The sequence below is a fragment of the Rhinatrema bivittatum genome, chromosome 12, assembly GCF_901001135.1.
Source record: "Rhinatrema bivittatum chromosome 12, aRhiBiv1.1, whole genome shotgun sequence".
In the NCBI taxonomy this organism is placed as follows: domain Eukaryota; kingdom Metazoa; phylum Chordata; class Amphibia; order Gymnophiona; family Rhinatrematidae; genus Rhinatrema; species Rhinatrema bivittatum.
In genome coordinates this window covers 12,763,845-12,782,954 of record NC_042626.1, presented here as the reverse complement: position 1 = coordinate 12,782,954, position 19,110 = coordinate 12,763,845, and the positions used below count along the sequence as shown (strand labels likewise).

Below are 19,110 nucleotides of genomic sequence, written 5' to 3'. Positions count from 1 at the left end.
GAGGATGTGGTTAGTGCAGTTAGTGTAGCTGGGTTCAAAAAAGGTTTGGATAAGTTCTTGGAGGAGAAGTCCATTAATGGCTATTAATCAAGTTTACTTAGGGAATAGCCACTGCTATTAATTGCATCAGTAGCATGGGATCCTCTTAGTGTTTGGGTAATTGCCAGGTTCTTATGGCCTGGATTGGCCACTGTTGGAAACAGGATGCTGGGCTTGATGGACCCTTGGTCTGAACTAGCATGGCAATTTCTTAAGTTCTTATGTTCTTGCTGCTGGAGTCTTACTGCATTAGTCACAAAATCTTAAAGAATGGTTAGTCCAAAGTAGGTGTACATGGACTGTTTTTGTTGAGGATTTAGGCTGTGAGTTCCATAGTGTGAACCTTCAGTGCATTCTGGATATGTATTAACATGAAAAGGCCCAAGTCTCAGATGTGTTATTTATGAATATTTTATATACCGCCTGTAAAAGCTACCTGAGCGGGTGCACAGATAAAACCTGCATAAGATCTCAAACTGACAAACAGCAACAATAAAATAACAAAACATAAGATAAAAGGCTAGGGGATTCTAGGAAGTCACTGGTAGGATGCTCTTAAGACATTTTGATCATTTCAGTCCTGAAAAGCTTGACAAAAAGGCCAGGTCTTTATTTCCATCTGAAGTTTCACAAAATCCTTCTCCAGTTGAATGGAAAGCGTTCCAAGGAATTGGGGCTTGGTAGCTGTAAGATTTGCGGGTCATACCCAGCCTGATAACAGAAGTGGTACATGCAAAACATTTTTGTAGAGCACAAACTGGCAAATATGGTACCAAACGTTTAAAAAGATTTAAAAGCACCCCTCACTGAAGTGTGGGGAATGTTAAACACAGTCCGATACTGGACAGGTAACCAATGCGGAGATTTAAAGATAGGCCTTGTACGATCTTATCTTTTAGGTTTTGCAATACTGTAAATGCTTTAACTGATGTTTCAGTGTCCCCAGCTGTGAAGAGTTACATTAGTCTATTCCTGGGATAACAAAGGCATGAACCAATACTTTTAAGTTAGAGAGGTCGCAAACGTCTCATGTGGCAGAGGAAGAAAACTTATTTCTGATAAGTAGTCATGAAAAGATTAGAATGCAATTGAATATCTGAAATGGTGATTACAGACTGAAGAGGAATTTGTATTCCGGACTTTACTGGAATTAATGTTTATTCTGGTGACCGGTTGTAGGCCTACATTGCCTCCGATTTTGCAGGTTTGACCTTGAGTCTATGCTCAAAAAGCCAATGGGCTACTTTGTTTAGTCAACCTAGCCAATGAGTTGGTGGTCGTAGAATTGAAGGAGCCCCTGCTCTGTATACCATCCACATAAAATACTGGTCTTAAACCCAGAGTCCTAAATTATTATTGCTAAAAGAGAAAAAAAAATGTGAAGCAGCAGAGGAGACCGAATCGATCCTTGCAGAACTGTAGATGGAAGAGGAAGGGGCTTGGACAACTTGGAATGTCTGGTCTGATAAGTGAGAATGAAAGCAATTTAGTGGAACATCCACCACACCAAGACGACTCAAAAGCAGCTGATGGTCAATGGTGTCGAAGGCTGCACTCAAATCCAAGAGGATGATAAGCACATCCTTCCCACCGTTGGCCAGGGAAAGGGATCCTTAGGGAGGGGGCCCCGAGTTATCGCACACAGGCTCAGTTACAGGATTCTCTTTCCGGAGCCACGGTTGGTTCAGCTCATCTTCTGGGCTGGGATTCTCGCCGTTGGCCGCCTGGCCTATAGTCCTCGCCCAGCACCGCCTCAGCTCCTCCGACTCTGCCATGAATGTGTGAACCTGGGTGGACTGGAGGAGCTGGAAGAGGTGGCGTGAGTCGTGGGGCAGGAGCTCATTCACTTGGTAGCCCAGCAACGGGATGGAGGTGTGTGCCTTAGCATCCTGCAGGAGATGGAGGAGAAAGCCAGAGAGTGTCAGAGCGATTGCAGGGGAGGAGCAAGACGAACACGACAAGGGGGAAAGTGAGTCATAAAGACAGCAGGGCTGATAAAATAAGAAATGAGAGAGCGATGGGGTAAGAGAGAGAGAGCAGGAGAAAGGTTTAATGTTCAAAGATCCTCCTTCCACACTTTGCAGCGGGTGCTTGGTCTCGCTCCTCCGTGACTCCCTTACCTGGGGTGCTGCAAACATGTAGAGCACATAGGGGTCATCCTTCGGGACCACACACCAGCTCCGCGGCCCGCCTTTCCCACTCTTATCCAGCAGCTGCAGGAAGCCGCACATCAGGCTCCGGTCGCTCACCTCCGATGCGTCTCTCTGCAGCAAGTGCACACCAGGTTAGGTCCCAGGCTCTGCTATAGGCCAGCCAACTGGCTCTACTATCGCAGGACCAGTCCGGTCCGGTCCTGATTTGACACCATTGCATGCATGGGCCGACAGCTGGGCTACTTTCTCAGGGCATTCAGATCCAACAGGCACAATGAGGTAAAACCAGGACTGGACCAGTCTGTTCTGAAAAAGTGGAGTCAGTTGGACGCGCTAATCTCTAGATATTAGGCCAGGGAAGGTGGTCAAGATGAGAAAGGTATAAAGGAGGAAAAGAGAGCTATGGTGATACACGGGCTAGCTATGTCAGTGAATGGCAAAGACCAGAGGGCACTGAGATGGGATTTGGGAATCCAAGAACAGATCAAGATGTCCGATTACAACAGCCGCAGAGGAAGCAGCTGACCTCTCTTTTTCAGGGCCCCTCAGGGTCTGGGTAATCAGACTTCCATAACGGCTCTGTCCTGGCAGTGGGTCGTGCGGCTCTGGGGTTAGAAACCTGAAGACCCAGGCACTAATTTCACCTCCCTTACGGACTGTGCAAGTCTCTGCAAGGAAGTCCATTAACCTTTCTGCACTCAGACCCCCGGCATGAAGCTGAAGCTTACAGGCAGGGATCTTCTAGCCTAATACAGTGCTGGGTGCACTGTCAGCAGCACAAAGATCAGACTCGAGCACGCAATAACCTGCCACCTGCCACAGGTGCCAACTTTCCACAGCGACTGCGGGCGCTAAAGTCAACCCGAGTTATCCCTCTCTGGACACAGGGAATGCATTTCCTCAGTACTGGGGGGGATACAAGAGAGCCGGCACTGCCGTCACCTGCAGACCTTAGATTCCAGTGGAACAAGTCTTCATCTACAGCTCAGCTGCCCGGGAGCAATTTCCGTGGCATCCGATTTCTTCTGAACGAGGCAACCTGGAGCAGACGTTTACTGGGAGAAATTGCCCAGGGAGAGGAGGAACATCCCAGCTCCTGAGAGAGGAGGGAGTGGGAGGTGATCCCTGAGAAGTCACCGAACGCTGCAGAAGCCCCTCCATAGTCTATGAAAGAGTGAGGAGGGGGACAGGAATGGGGAATGGCGAGCAAGAGGCGGGGGAAGGAGAGAGGCTGGGCTGAAGGGCGTTTGCAGTTCTTCTGGGGATGGGGATGAGGCGTTTTATTTTATTTAGGCTTGGTTTATTGGGGGGGGGAGGTCCTCACTTACTTCCAGGATTCCCTTCTTCTTGTCGTCTCTCTCCTTGCTCACCACGCATCCAGTCAGGAAGGTGTAGCAGTCGATGCAGACCCGGTTCAGACGGTTCCGATCGTACTTCAGCTTGGCTCTGTAATCGGAGCATTTTCCGCACACAACCTGCTCTCAAGATGCACAGAACAAGAGGTTGGGCGGACGCTCCAGGGCGGAGACCCAGAAACCTCACGGAGGGAAAATTCCTTAACCTTCTGTCTTTGGGCCCTCGGGTATTTTGATCGTTTTCTCCAGCCTCGTTTCACAAATTATTTAACGTTTAGGGAACGGTTTTCATATACGGGTGCAAGGTCCGCAGAGAATTATCAAAAGTCACCCCAGACCTTGCACCTGCCATATCTGTGAGTCAAGGCACTCAGGCCCGTCCTCGCCCCCCAGGACTGCTCATTTTCCCCCGTGAGGTTTGTCTTGCACTCTGATGGGGCACAGTTTCACTGCTGCTGATCTAGCTGGGTAACTCCTTAATTATCTGGCTAGATCCCTTCGAAGACTTCCATTTCAAAAGCAGTGAAATTGCCCTATGAGGGGAGCCATCTTAGTCGTCCCCCCCGAGCTCCCATGATGCACTGCAGGTGATGATGTCAGGCAGAGCAAGAGCAGGCACTGCTGATGCTAATTGTTTTGGTGCAGCAGTTATGTTACATTTCAATTTACTATCCTGCCCTTTTCTAAAAAGGATCCAGAGCGGTTCATAACATCATATCAAAATACAATAATAACTGCTATAGACAAGGCTGAAATCATGGAAATGGATGATAGGAACTAACTGGTGCCTGGGTATGGTGGGGAGGGGGTGTCTGTTACTCACATATCCGCAGGCTCTGCAGTGGTGCCTGGATAAGATGGGGGTGTTTCTACTATTGCTCACACAGACTGCAGTGATACCTGGGTATGGTGGGGAGGGCTGTCTGTTACTCACATATCCGCAGGCTCTGCAGTGATACCTGGGTATGGTGGGGAGGGGTGTCTGTTACTCACATATCCGCAGGCTCTGCAGTGGTGCCTTCGTCGTGTGATTGGATGGAAGGGCTCCATGCAGCGCTTGCACAAGGTGACCAGGTTATCTCGGACCCACAATGGAGCCCTTTTCCCTAGTTCCTCGGACTGGGCCTGTGCAGGGACGAGAAAGGGAAGCCGAGTCAGATCCTCAGGTTTTCTTTCGCTGGATGCAGTGATAGGAGGGAGCCAGGCAGTTTGCATGTGTGTGTTTATCAATGGATTAGTTACGTTGCAACCAACACAGCAGTTAGAGAGAGTTGGTTGGTTTATGAGGCTAATGAGTAGATAACGCTACTAGCCTTTAGGACTACTAAGCTCCCCTTGGGCTGTGACATATCTTACCCAAAGCTCTGGAACTGCGGCGTCTGAGCCTTGAGTTGCCGCTTTGAAACTCTCAGTCCGTTTTTCATTCTGCTGAACAGCAGCTCGGCAGGCCTGAAAAAGTGCAGAGGGATTGTCAGAGAATGCTGCAATTAATTTAGCGCCTCTCTCTGTCCTGAGAAGGGGGAGGTGTCAGCAGAGTTCTAAAGATCACTCAGTCCTTCTACAAAGTCTCAACCATCCACGCCAGTTACATTACAGGAACACTCAATCCTTCTGTGAAGTCTCAACCATCCACGTCAGCTACATTACAGGAACACTCAATCCTTCTGTGATGTCTCGACTTTCCACGTCAGCTACATTACAGGAACACTCAATCCTTCTACGAAGTCTCGACTTTCCACGTCAGCTACATTACAGGAACACTCAATCCTTCTACGAAGTCTCGACTTTCCACGTCAGCTACATTACAGGAACACTCAATCCTTCTGTGATGTCTCGACTTTCCACGTCAGCTACATTACAGGAACACTCAATCCTTCTACGAAGTCTCGACTTTCCACGTCAGCTACATTACAGGAACACTCAATCCTTCTACGAAGTCTCGACTTTCCACGTCAGCTACATTACAGGAACACTCAATCCTTCTACGAAGTCTCGACTTTCCACGTCAGCTACATTACAGGAACACTCAATCCTTCTACGAAGTCTCGACTTTCCACGTCAGCTACATTACAGGAACACTCAATCCTTCTACGAAGTCTCGACTTTCCACGTCAGCTACATTACAGGAACACTCAATCCTTCTACGAAGTCTCGACTTTCCACGTCAGCTACATTACAGGAACACTCAATCCTTCTACGAAGTCTCGACTTTCCACGTCAGCTACATTACAGGAACACTCAATCCTTCTACGAAGTCTCGACTTTCCACGTCAGCTACATTACAGGAACACTCAATCCTTCTACGAAGTCTCGACTTTCCACGTCAGCTACATTACAGGAACACTCAATCCTTCTGTGAAGTCTCGACTTTCCACGTCAGCTACATTACAGGAACACTCAATCCTTCTGTGATGTCTCGACTTTCCACGTCAGCTACATTACAGGAACACTCAATCCTTCTGTGAAGTCTCGACTTTCCACGTCAGCTACATTACAGGAACACTCAATCCTTCTGTGATGTCTCGACTTTCCACGTCAGCTACATTACAGGAACACTCAATCCTTCTACGAAGTCTCGACTTTCCACGTCAGCTACATTACAGGAACACTCAATCCTTCTACGAAGTCTCGACTTTCCACGTCAGCTACATTAAAGGAACACTCAATCCTTCTACGAAGTCTCGACTTTCCACGTCAGCTACATTACAGGAACACTCAATCCTTCTACGAAGTCTCGACTTTCCACGTCAGCTACATTACAGGAACACTCAATCCTTCTGTGAAGTCTCGACTTTCCACGTCAGCTACATTACAGGAACACTCAATCCTTCTACGAAGTCTCGACTTTCCACGTCAGCTACATTACAGGAACACTCAATCCTTCTACGAAGTCTCGACTTTCCACGTCAGCTACATTACAGGAACACTCAATCCTTCTGTGAAGTCTCAACTTTCCACGTCAGCTACATTACAGGAACACTCAATCCTTCTGTGATGTCTCGACTTTCCACGTCAGCTACATTACAGGAACACTCAATCCTTCTGTGATGTCTCGACTTTCCACGTCAGCTACATTACAGGAACACTCAATCCTTCTGTGAAGTCTCGACTTTCCACGTCAGCTACATTACAGGAACACTCAATCCTTCTGTGATGTCTCGACTTTCCACGTCAGCTACATTACAGGAACACTCAATCCTTCTGTGATGTCTCGACTTTCCACGTCAGCTACATTACAGGAACACTCAATCCTTCTGTGATGTCTCGACTTTCCACGTCAGCTACATTACAGGAACACTCAATCCTTCTGTGATGTCTCAACTTTCCACGTCAGCTACATTACAGGAACACTCAATCCTTCTACGAAGTCTCGACTTTCCACGTCAGCTACATTACAGGAACACTCAATCCTTCTACGAAGTCTCGACTTTCCACGTCAGCTACATTACAGGAACACTCAATCCTTCTACGAAGTCTCGACTATCCATGTCAGCCACATTACAGAACTTCTCTGCTCTGTTACATGTTGTCTTTATCATCCATGTTAGCTACATTATGGGCGCACTCAACTCTTCTGTAAAGTCACTGCTGTTTCCTGCACATTACCTGAACCCAGGATTCTGCTTCTTCTGAAGACCTGATAAAAAAAAAGAGAGAGTGCAGGAGTTAGACAGCGGTTTTGGGACTCCCGGAAGCCTTAGCGTCGGAGGGCTGGGTGGTGCCCTACCTGGCTTGTAGTTCTAGTGTTCGCTGCTTCCCAGAGATCAGGAAAACATACGGGAATTCTGTGTCTTTCAGTTCCTTAGCCTGTGATACCCACAGAGAAAAGAGCATTAGCAGCCCAAGGATCCGCACACACCTGAGAGCTAACCCCCATCCCCTCCCCCGGGAGCAGCACATACTGGAGAAGGGACTGCTCAAATAGGGAAGTGTCTTGGAGAGAGGGCAGTAAGGCCCAAAGGTGCCGGCCATCAGCCCAGCCAGGAGAAGTCCTACAGGCACTGGTGTTCTTCCATGGATGAGAGAGAATGAGATCTGATCCTCACCTTCATGCCATCCACATCGATTTTAATGCGGACCTGGAACTCTGAGCCCACCTGGATGACTTTCGGCACGCAATACAGCAACATGTTGTTAAACTGGAGGGAAGGGAGAGGACGCATGAAGTCAGTGAGGCAGGCGCAGCACAGGTGCCCGGGGATGCGGGGATACAGCACACACACATTAAAAAAAGGCTGTTTGGTGCTGGTTCCCAGTACCATTACCTATGCTGGTATCCAAGGTTAGGCCTCGGGAGGTGTTCCAGCCCATGAACCTCTCCCCCCCCATTCCCACTGACCTCCTACACTGAATAGGCCTCTTACCCTGAATGCAACCCTGCAGGGACCCCCTCTAAGCTTGGCTTCCTCCACTCACATCCCCCCTGCCCCTCTCCTCCGCCCACTCGCTTTAATCCATCACCGGTGGCGCAATGAAAACCAGAACTTTTATCATAAAATTCTGACTCTCTCTGCAGGGAACACTGGGGCCTTGCACCGTGGCTCACTGTGCACCAGAGGGAGCAGCCGCCATGGATTCTGCCCGCTCAGAAACTCATTCACGCCGCAGTTATAGATCAAAGCACCGCGTTGGTCCACTGGAATACATAGAAGTAAGGATCAAACACGCTGTGCAGCAGGTGGGACCCTTTTATTGGACTAACTCAATACGTCTGTGACCAGCATTCAAGAGCTGAGCTCCCTCCAACAGGTCAGGGTCCCACGCCACATCAATGGATAGTCTTGCACAAGGAAGATGATTTTCTTGCACTACCCCAGCACTTAGGGGCCAAATAACCTTCCCCAGCACAGACCTGAAACCTAAGGGATTGGCTTCTTCTCCTAGCTGTTAAGTACCACCCACCTACCTCCCTCTCTCGCCCTCTAGCTCGCTTTCTTCCTCCCGGGACCTGCACGCTTGCTCCATACCAGGAAGAGGTATCTCTCCTTCGTGGTGTTGAAGCGGAAGGAGATCTTCTGAATGGGGCCTTCTTTTATAAGCTCGTTGGAAGGGTCGACAAAATCATCTTCTGCAATCCCAAGCTTTTCATAAACCTGCCAGAGCTTGTGGATACGTTCCTGGGGAAGAGAGCGGGGAAGGGGGTGTAAAAGAGAAACGCAGGCGGGCAAGAGAGGAAATAATGAGCGAGACAGAGAGAAAAAGCAAAGTGACCGGGAGACCCCTGTAAGCCTGAGGAAAGGATTATCTCCATCCATTAGATGAATTACTTTTTTTCTTTTTATACTAATTTTCTTTTTGGCTCAGTTCAGGGCTAGCTGAGGGTGGGGGTAGCGTTCACAGCCTATGCTTGTGGGGGGTGGGGAGGAAGGAGCGCCAGCTATTGCAGACTTGGGGGGGGGGGGGTGTGCATACCAGATTCTGGACGGGCCCATGGCCTGTGAGCTGCAATGGCTGGGCAAGAGGGGAGGAAGCTAAGAATGGGGAAAGCCCCGCCAGGTAGCTGTGAATGAAGACTCCTGGCATCCTTAACCCAGGAGAGACTGGTTCCAGATTGAGCTGGAAGCCCATGGAAAGAGAAGGACATCGCCCCCCCCCCCCCCCCCCGGGAAATTGACAGGGTAACCCTCTTTTCCAGGGTCTGTAATAAAAATGTACCCTTTCCAGTTTTCCATTTGAATCTTGCTAAGGGCGCAGCATTTTAAGAGGAAAGGCTGTCTGTGGCTGGGCCGTGGTGGAGCCAGGACTCACCAATTCTGCGATGGCGGCATTTGAGTGTTTGGCTGCTGAGAAAATCATGCCCAAGGCCTCTGAAAGGAAGCAGAAGACAAGCAAGTGAGGAGTGGGCCCGAGGAGCAAGGCCTGGCCTAGCACTGGTAGGTTCCCTGAGAGAAGGAGACACTCTCGTGGACAGTCCTTGCTCAGTGCTGAGGGGGGTGGGACACGTGCCAGCGAGCCTCTGGTTGTGTGTGTGTGTGTCTGTCTGTCTTTCTGAGCCACCAAGCACGTGATTCGCTACGGCTTTTCTCCCATTCTCTGCATACAGGGAAAGGCTTTTGACGAATCAGGCCCTCTCAGGAGTGCGACTGTCTCTTAAGAGGATGATGCTACAGAAGCCCAAGAAAGGAAATAATGGTGGGGAAGGCCACGAAAGTTGAATGGTGTGGTTGGGTGGATGTCTCGAGATGTACGGTGTGTGCGGCCCAGGAGAGGCAGTGCTCCTAACGCCAGGGCTCAGAGACGTTGCAGAGTCCTAGCCATGACCAGTCAGAGGCTGCTAGCATGCACGAGGCAGAGCAGGGCGCGTGCCCCCGGCACGGACGGTCTGAGCGCCGTAGGTGTGGGGCTGCTGGTTGGAAGAGGAGGGAATGGCGTCGAAATAATGATCGTGCTTCCTTCTCTCCAGCAGAGGGACTACCCTAACTCCTTGGTTAACGAATCTCCCCTCCGCTCACTGATGCTATCATGGCGTCCCCAGAGCTCTAGGCAAGGCAACTTGACTCTCATTCTCCTGGACTTTGAGGGAAGGCTCATCCTTCATACTCTCTGCATCCGCTCTGTCCGGTGACTCAGGAGGTAACTTTTTCACATAATCCTTCAAGAGGAGCTCGTAGCGTGGGATGCGTTGCACGGGTTCCAGCATGTGGTGCTGCAGACTCAGGTTGGCAGATGCCTCCCTTTTCTGAGAAAGAGGAGGAAGAAAAACTGTTTACGGTCAATTTCCATCTCCCACTGCAGAAATACTGAACTGGATGGGCCCCAGGGCTGCTGATACCAGCAGAGGATGGAGTGGAGGTGTTCAGTGGAGTGATGTGTCATGGAAAGCAGAGAATGGAGCCCATGGGTCCTGTGACAGCTGAAACAGCAGGGGCTGGCTAGATTTTATGACAACTAAGATAGTAAAGGGAAAACTGGACAGGCCCCAAAAAATTCTGAGATGGGAGGGTTTGTAAGGCTGGATGGATCCTATCATGGCTGAAAGCAGGGCTCCCCAAAGCTGTCCCAGGGACCCCACAGCCAGGACATCCACAATGAATATGCATGAGATACATATGAATATCATGGATACTCAGTATGTGCAAACGTAACTCATGAACATTCACTGCAGACATCCTGAAAACCCGACTGGCTGTGGGCTCACCAGAACAGGTTTGGGAAGCCTGGGGTCGGAGGTAAACACTAGCTAGGCCTTTAACTCTTCTGCTTTACCTGTATGTCCGTGATGATATCCTGGAAGGACTGACACTTCTCTGTCCAGGTGCTGATAAGTTCCATGGCCTTGTCAAAGTTCTTAACGTACTCTCCATACATCTTCAGGAAGGGAGCTAGCTTCTGTATCACATCCCCAATCCTTGGGTTGTAGGCCCTGCAACCAGAGACAGAATGTACCTGAGGGAAGTTCAGGGGGAGGGGGGGGGGGGGGTAACATGCAGCCAGGTAGTCAGTCTGAGGCTGCTGACTACTGAACAACCAGGGGTGGTGCCAGGGAGTGAAACAGTTCTATAGAGTAATCTAGAGAGCTGCAGTCCATCTGCTTAATGTCGTGAAGTAGCGTATGAAAAATCTCACTTCAGTACGTAGCCCTGCGGTATAGAAATGGTATGCCCCAGGAACACCCCTGAACTGACATCCCATTCGGTTAGATTCTGCATATCAGAGCCCAGACGGTGAGAAAGACGCAGAGAGGAAGGCTGTGGAGGACAGGGAACAGTGGGCAGGGGAGAAGCCTGACCTCCAGAAAAAGAAGCTAAGGGACCAGCGAAGACTGTTGAGTAAAGGAGGGTTTGAGCTCCAAGAATTCCCCCAGCGGAGATATCTGGGAAGAGCCCCTTCTGGGTGAAAGGGATTGTTCAAGGAGAGGGGAGCCAGCCAAACTTCCTCCACACTCATCAGCGTTGGGTATCTAAGACCGATGTCTTTCTCCACACCCACCAGCGTTGGGTATCTAAGACCGATGTCTTTCTCCACCCCCACCAGCGTTGGGTATCTAAGACCGATGTCTTTCTCCACCCCCACCAGCGTTGGGTATCTAAGACCGATGTCTTTCTCCACCCCCACCAGCGTTGGGTATCTAAGACCGATGTCTTTCCTTCTTTATTTAAATCTGTTTCTGGTTTCTTGGTTCTGCTCGTTCACAGGTTGATAAAAGTCTTTTTTGGAGGCATGACTTTGCGTATCTTTTAGTGGTAACAAGCTTGAGCATGATTTTAGTGCTTTTCTTACATAAGACTTGCCACACTGGGTCAGACCAAAGGTCCATCAAGCCCAGGGTCCTTATTCCAACAGCAGCCAAGCCAGGTCACAGGTACCTGGCAGGATCCCAAGGGGTAGAGAAGATTCCAAGCTGCTTATCCCAAGAATAAGCAGTGGATTTCCGCAACTCTACCCTAATAATGATTAATGGACTTTTCTTTCAGGAACTTGTCCAAACCTTTTTTAAACGCAGCTATATTAATAGCTTTCCTCACATCCTCTGACAACGAATTCCAGAGCTTAATTATGCGTTGAGTAAAAAATATTTTCTCTTATTAGTGTTAATGTATTTCCTAGTAACTTCATTGTGTGTCCCCTGGTCTTTCTACTTTTCATAAGAATAGACAACTGGTTAAAGTTTACTCGTTCCATACCACTCATTATTTTATAGACCTCTGCCGTCTCCTCTCCAAGCTGAAGAGTCCTAATCTCTTTAGCCTTTCTTCATATCCCTGACGTGGGAATAGTGACTATTTCTAGCTTTGTGTCATTTTGCAGAACTGCTGTGGCTATTGCTTGCCCGTTACTGCCTTGCCATATGGTTATATGGTTATTGTTGCCTGCCTGGAAGTGGCACAGAGACATAGAAATGACAGCAGAAAAGGACCAAAAAGGTGCAGCCAGTCTGCCCGGCAACTTTCTTAAGGACAGAGTTGGCTATAATATTTAACAGTTATTTGCCCAAGAAAAGAAGATCCTTCTGCAGGTACTGGAAGAGAACGTTTCAGTAAATAGTGTAAAATACTAGCATCAAGTGCCTTCGTTTGGAAAGTGTGTGGAAGGCACTGTGCAGATGAATCCTGTTATGAAGCTGGTAAGCAAGATCAGTCAGTTTACGATCTCTGCTACTGCGTCATTTGCCTTCTTGGAAGAGAGCCACAGGTACTGGATACCCTGTTCTATTGTAATTATGTCTGAGGATAATTTTGTGTTTTCCCCGCCATTTGCTGTCCACCTCTTTATAGAGCTGTGCCAGGAGGCTTACCTGGAGATCGCTACAAGTATGTTAAAGTAATCGGTGACGCACAGTTGTTCCTACTACTACAAACCCCAGCTGCGCCCTCGGCCTTCACACACACAAATATTCAGGCAGTTACGCAGACGTACAGATCCCTCTGGCCTCCCACGGCTCTTCAAGCCTTACCAGTCATCCATGCGTCGCTGCAGCTCAGGCAGAAAGAACTGGCGGTGAAACTGGTAAATGGAGGAGATATTAGAGAAGACAAGTTTGACAACATCTTCAGGGAAGGACTTCATGCTTCGAGCTTCTGCCAGCAGCTCCGCACAGAATACCTGAAAGCAATGCACACCAGAGAGGTTCTGACAAAAGGAAATGGCTTTGCCGGGCCAACGTTCTGAACAGCCCCACAGGCAGCTGGTTCCTACTACTGACAGAGCTGCAGCCAGCTGTAACCAGGGCCGCTTTTAGGGGACAGGGGACAGGGGGGGGCGATGGCCCAGGGCTCTGGCCTCACAAGGGATCCCCTTGAAGAGCTTCAGAGCGCCTGGCACTGGCTGGGCTCTCTGCCTTGGGCCCCAGTTGTCTAACACCGGCCCTGGCTAAGGCCCTATCTCTTCACTTCCTTCAAACGATCCCTGTCCCGCGGGACCATCACTGGGCTAAACGGCACCCCGGGCATCTCCAATGATGTGAACGCACGGGGAGCTTTCCTCTGGCGCTGCAGTGACGGTGGTGACACGGCGCACTGGCGCTCCAGGCAGGCATCCGTCTTGCCCACCCCTTCCAACGTCTCCGCTATCCCTCTCGTCTGCTTGAACTTCTGAACTTTCCTCCTCTGCACAGACTCACCCCTGGGCCCCTGTCCTTCCAGATCTCTCCTTCCGTAGCCTCCAGAGACTGCCTACACCTGATTAGAAAGGGCCTCCCTTCCAGGGCCAGCGTCAGGCAGACAGAGGACCAGGGCAGACGCCAAGGAGTGGGCCCAGTGAGTGAGGTCAACTCACCAAAGGGGTCCCTTGTGGTACTGAGGGCCCCAGATAACTCCACTCCCCCCAAAAAAAACCAACCCTGCTCAAGTCCCTCTGATCTTGATTATTCTGGATTTGTCCCCAGTATTTTATCCTGTTGACCTCTCCATTTTCCTGTTATCTCTCCTCTCCTTGTATCCAAAATTCTGCTCTCTCGTGCCTTCCTTGACGGCTCTTTTCAGCTCTTCTTGGGGAGGGGGGAATCTCCTTCAACCAGGCCTCTTACTCAGCTCCCTCTCTTCACCCCTTACACTTGCTTACATGCACATTGCTCATTTCTAGTTTTGCGTTCGATCTGCCACCTGCACCACAGTTTGTCCCCATCCTGTCAGTGCTATTCGCATCTCTGCTCGGCCGACGACTACAGACCTGATCCAGTAGATAGAGACGTTTCACGTAGGCCTTTTCTGTCTCCAGCAGCTCGGTGGCGATCTTCTTTTCTTCTGGGTCCTAATATCGGAAAGAAAACCAGTTTCAGATCCCCCAGCGCCGGTCGGCATGCGTGCGGCCAAAATCTCCTCCAGCACCAGTCGCTGTAAAGGGACGGTCCGCCAACACTAGTTACTAGGCGAGGGTGCCGCCAAAACTAGCCGCTGTATCGTCAGGTTCCCCCAACTATTTCTGCAAAATCACAGGTCCCACATCCCAACCCTACATCACCTCGGAATCTGGTGAAACAGAGAAAATTTTAAGGAATAAGGACTGGAATGAGTGCTGCCCATATTCCATTCCTCTTCCAGTACCTCAGGCCCAATGTGATTTCTGGCTTTGTATTCACTTCCCTGCAGCTAAGGATCCTCTGTGCTTATCCCAAGCCAGCCTGACGGTGGTTTCTGGTCTCCATCACTGATCTTCAGAGCCTTTCCAAGCATCCCCGCTCCCTCCACCTGCCCACACTCACACTTTCCCTGTTTTATCCCCGAGTTCCACCCCTTTTCAACTTGATTCTGTGATAGAAAAAAAAAAAATGCAAGCTCCTTGTGAGGTGTTTGAACATCTCTGCCCCGCCCTCTTCTCTAAGGTGTGCAGATTTTTAGGTCCTCAAGACTCATCTCAATTTGGTATCTCTCTCTGGCCTTCAGATGAAATGTCACCAATGCTGTGTACAGAAGCGCTCACACAGCACCTCACCGTGAAATCATCGTTCGCTCCCCGTAGGGTGCACATCAGCATCTCATGCACGACTGTCACCCGGCTCACTTCTAGACCTATCTCAGCGTGCCACGTGCCTCCCTTTCCAGGCCTGGTATTCTTCAGCTGATCTGAAATTACACTCCGGGGGGGGGGGGGGGGTGTGTGTGTAATTTTTTAAGCCTGCTCGCAAGCAAATTTTAAAAGGGAAACTCTCTGCGGAGTTTCCCTTTGAAAATCCAGGGCTGGCTGGCCTAGCGGGCACTGTTACCCGCGGAGGGGGAGGAGAGTTCTGAACTCATTTTACCCGGGTAGCAGTCTAGTTACCCGGGCGAAGCTGACTGGAAATTGGCCCTCCCGTTGAGACCGTTCTGTGCAAAGCACAAGGCCAGGCTCACCGTCAGAGTTTGGCAGGGTTTGCGCTGGTAAAAACCAAGGAATCCACACCTGCATGAAGAGCACCAAGGCCTTCCTACGTCTCCAGAGGGAGAGTGACTGGGACCCAGCACACAGACTCGCGGGGACTGGAGATACTGCAGGCTACAGTTAAAGGCAAACTGGGCTGGGACAGCCGCCAAAGAAATTCCACCTCTCGCACTATAAACACGCATTTTGTTATAGCTTTGTTCCCCAAGCGTGTCCCCCTTGTAAGACACCGTGAAATAAAGGTGCCGAGTAATCAGGTGATGGGTTAGCCGCTTATCGTCATCACTGGGAGGTCTTGCCTTTTGAATATTGTTTACCTCTCTTTTTCCCCTGCTGGCGGGTGACCTGGTTACTATGATGTTTACTTGCCCTTTTATCCTGTGATTAGCTTGGGTTCTTACCCGTGGTGGTTCGCCCAGGATGCTTGACTACCTGCGTATGCTGGACATGGGACTGCTTGGTTATCTTGAGAGCTGGCTTGTCTAGTTGCTGAAGGTGGCGAGTTACTTACGTTATCCCAGGTAACTCAAGGTTGCTGGCTTACTTGAATGTGGCTGATTGCATAATTCATCAGCAGGGTTATCATGGGTTATCGGGCTGGTAGTAGTCAGTTATGTGGTGAGTTACCTAGTTATTCCAGCTGCTGGATTACATGCTTACCAATGGTTGACCCTTGTTGACCCTGGTGCTGAGTTACCTGTTCCGCATTCTCTCCATTGTCTGAGTTCCGCCCCCCCTGGGCAGTTTCTTCCTGCGTCCTCCAGGAGAGATCAGGAATCTGGTTTGGGAATGAGTGCAAGTATCTCCTGCTGACTCTCTGCCCTGCTCCTTGCCTCTGCAGCAGGGTCTGCCCAGGGCTCTGAGCTTCACTCCTGCCTGGTGCAGCTTCCAATTCCTGTGGAGGCTGCTGTGTCTGCTTCCTGGGAGGGGGGGAGGGGGCTCTGAGAGGAGGAGGAGGAGGAGGAGGGGGGGGAGATGGGGCTCTGGGAAGGGGCAACAGGCTTCTCATTCCCTCTTCTCCATCTCCGGCTGCTGCTGGAGGTGTCGGGATTACGTGGTCTGCAGGTGGCTGGTGCTTCCGAGGCAGCCACGGTGGTTCCTGCCAGGGGGGTTTAATAATCAGTGCTTGGTGGAAAGCTGAAGGAGTCCCGGAGCTCCATTCATCCCTGGGACCGATTGCCCTAAACACATAAAACAGGGGTGTGATTAAGTTACGGAACATTTCCTGCACCTCCAGGACAACTCGTTCCTTGCAGAAATGACCAACATAAGGAAGAAAAGTGATTCAGAGGGAGCAGGGAAAGCGACGGGAAGGGCTGGCCCGCCAGAGGACCCCCTGGGAGAGCTGAGCAGAGACCTCACATCAGCAGCTTGCCCGGTCTCTCTTTCTATTGCTGTCCCTTTGGGTCTTATTCCTGCTTCTCCTTTCTCCCTTTTTCCTAATATGTTTTATTTATCATGTTTCTACACTTTGATAAAATGAAAAGCTGACCCAGTCTTAAGCATTTTGTCTCTAAGAAAAATGTACTTTTTTTTTTTTTAATTTTTTTTAGTTTGGGGAGGGGGGGGGGGGCGTTATTGACATTTTTTGGGCTTCCAACTCAGCCAGAAGTGGGCCATGGTGCCAGGAGGCCTCATTCACAACTAACCCGGAGTTCTCCCCCCCTCCTTGGTTAAGAGACATCCCGGCCCAGTGCACGCACATCCTGATCCCAGGCAGCAGGAGTCGCCACTGAGCAACGGCTGAGGCTTCCTCTCCCCGCTCCCCAGAGGCTGCGAACGCTACCTCTGCAGCATCCCCAGCCAGGAATCGAGCCACTGAGCCACCAGGCCGGCCCACACGTTCAGCCCTTCTTACTGATGTAGAAATGACAAGCAATGAAAGTGTAGTGCAGGGGCATCGATCACTTCTCGGTCTGGTCCTCAGGCTCCCCCTGCTAAATAGTTCCCAGATGCATTCGTATCCTTTCTGCTACTTTTACCCCAAGCAGAAGTGGACAAGGCTCGGCAGCAGCGAAGCCCTGGCAAAGCTCCTTTTGTCATTTTAAGGCTGCTTTAGCGGCTTCACCCGGGACTCAGCCCAGACCTGGAAACTCTGCTGCAGAAGTGGCTGAATGGTCACGAAAGGCAGAATGTAAATCCAATTAAAATATTACGTTAAATGAAAATGACATTATTTAGCTCAATAAGGCAACATCGGGGGGAAGCTGCCTGTATTAAAACTGCGTTTGCTGTAAATGAGGTTTCTTTTCAGCCATTATTGCCTCTCATTTATGTACAAGACCCCTGCATCTCAGACAACTCAAGTACCCTCTGAGGCCAGGAGGGCGAGAAGGAAGTCTCATCCACCACTTGCCCTCACGGCCTCTCCTTTGGACTGGCAGGAGTGCGGTCCAACCCCTGCCTGCCCACCCCCCCCCCCCCCATTCTCCCGTGACCCGAGCCCCAGGGGATTGGGGTGAGGCGCTGTCCCTGCAGCCGGCCGCCACCACTTCTGTATTTTGCCGTGGCGGTGCCTTCTCCTATTTCTGTTCCTGGTCCCACTCTCAGTTCTGCGTTCGCTCTCTCACAGAGAGACATCCCTGAAGCAACGCGCAGAACTGCGGCGAGAAGGGCGGGAGTGCAGGCCGATGCATGCAAAGAGACCCCCGCCGACCCCACCACGCTGCTCGGACCATCGCGTTCCTCCCAGACACAGTGCGTAAGAAGGGCCAGACCAAAGGTCCAGCACCTGGGCTCTCAAAGTGGCTAATTCAAGTCTTAAGTCCCCAGCGGGCTCCCAAAGCATAAATCCAATCCTTCTTGCTCAAGAGCAAGAATAAGCAGCAGCTCTCCCGAGCCTACCTGCCTGAGAAGGGCAGCGTGGGCTTCACCCACGCGTTCCCCTGCCAGCAGTGCACGGGCCCGGGACCTGCAGGCAGCCACAACCATCGCAGAAGGTGGACAAGGTGTCGCGCTGGGGGCAAAGCTGTGCCGTGCCGGCCCTTCCGAGCGAGTCTGCGAGCACATGAGCCGGCAAAGGCAAAGGGAGCACAAAAACCGTCTGCCCTGTGAGCAGTGCCCCCCCCCCCCCCCCCCCCACAGCTGTGCCACTCTGCACCCGCTGTGCTCTGCCTCCCTGGAAATCCAGACACGTGGTTACCTTTCTCTTTCAAAATGGGCCACTAGGTGCAGCACGCTCAGCTTGCTCCCCTCCTCCATCTCCGATCTCCCGGCGCCAGGCACGAAGGGGTCGCGCAGGAGCTCCAGAGCGGGGCACAGGGGAGACTCCTTTCCTCCAGAGAGCCCAGGAAATGCGACAAGCTGATCGCAGCCAGAAAAGTCCAATGCAAGGAGGAAGTGGGTCCAGCTTTGAAGCCAAGTGAGGAAGGTGAAACCACTGAAGCCAAGGGGGATGTTTCTGAGCTGCCTACGTAGGATTTAAGCTTCTCCTACGGGTTTTGCATTCTGTGGACAATTTGTAAACCATCCTTTTTTTTTTTTTGCATCATTTGTCAGTATTTTCCCTGTTTTGTTTATCCTTTTGTGTTGTTTTTTACATGCATATATTAGGCCTTATATAGAAACATAAATAAATATGCTTTACAATTTATAGAAATCGCAATAGTAGGAACTGGGCTACAGTGAGAGATTTAATGATGTGCGGGTCTTCTAGGCCCATGCCATCGCTTAACCAGCATGGGAAAACGTGCCCAACACAGAGATAAACCCTTTCACGGCAGAATGACCTCCAGAAGCTGAGATTTCACCTCTGGAATAAATAAGAG

At 50.5% G+C, this 19,110-nt stretch overlaps 1 protein-coding gene across 1 annotated transcript; it reads right to left on the bottom strand.

Annotated features, from left to right (window-relative positions):
* Nucleotides 1-434: 434 nt before the first annotated feature.
* FGD2 (FYVE, RhoGEF and PH domain containing 2) lies at nt 435-18,611 on the bottom strand. The gene is made up of 16 exons (XM_029573835.1): nt 18,486-18,611; nt 16,041-16,524; nt 14,156-14,236; nt 12,942-13,090; nt 10,754-10,910; nt 10,088-10,226; nt 9,296-9,354; nt 8,515-8,664; nt 7,594-7,686; nt 7,275-7,354; nt 7,154-7,184; nt 4,904-4,996; nt 4,541-4,672; nt 3,521-3,667; nt 2,160-2,303; nt 435-1,928 (listed from the first exon to the last, which is right to left on the bottom strand). Exons 1-16 carry the CDS (start codon nt 18,542-18,544, stop codon nt 1,653-1,655), a joined length of 2,274 nt encoding a protein of 757 aa, XP_029429695.1. The 5' UTR covers nt 18,545-18,611; the 3' UTR covers nt 435-1,652.
* Nucleotides 18,612-19,110: the final 499 nt, after the last annotated feature.

What these genes read in the sequence shown, in the direction of transcription:
- FGD2 (XM_029573835.1), bottom strand. Translation starts at nt 18,544, where the DNA reads ATGGAGGAGGGGAGCAAGCTGAGCGTGCTGCACCTAGTGGCCCATTTT. An exon ending in ATGCCGCCATCGCAGAATTG is followed by an intron (nt 8,665 to 9,295) that starts GTGAGTCCTGGC and finishes TCTCTTCCCCAG; the next exon opens with GAACGTATCCACAAGCTCTG. An exon ending in ACTGCAGAGCCTGCGGATAT is followed by an intron (nt 3,668 to 4,540) that starts GTGAGTAACAGA and finishes TCTTGAGAGCAG; the next exon opens with GTTGTGTGCGGAAAATGCTC.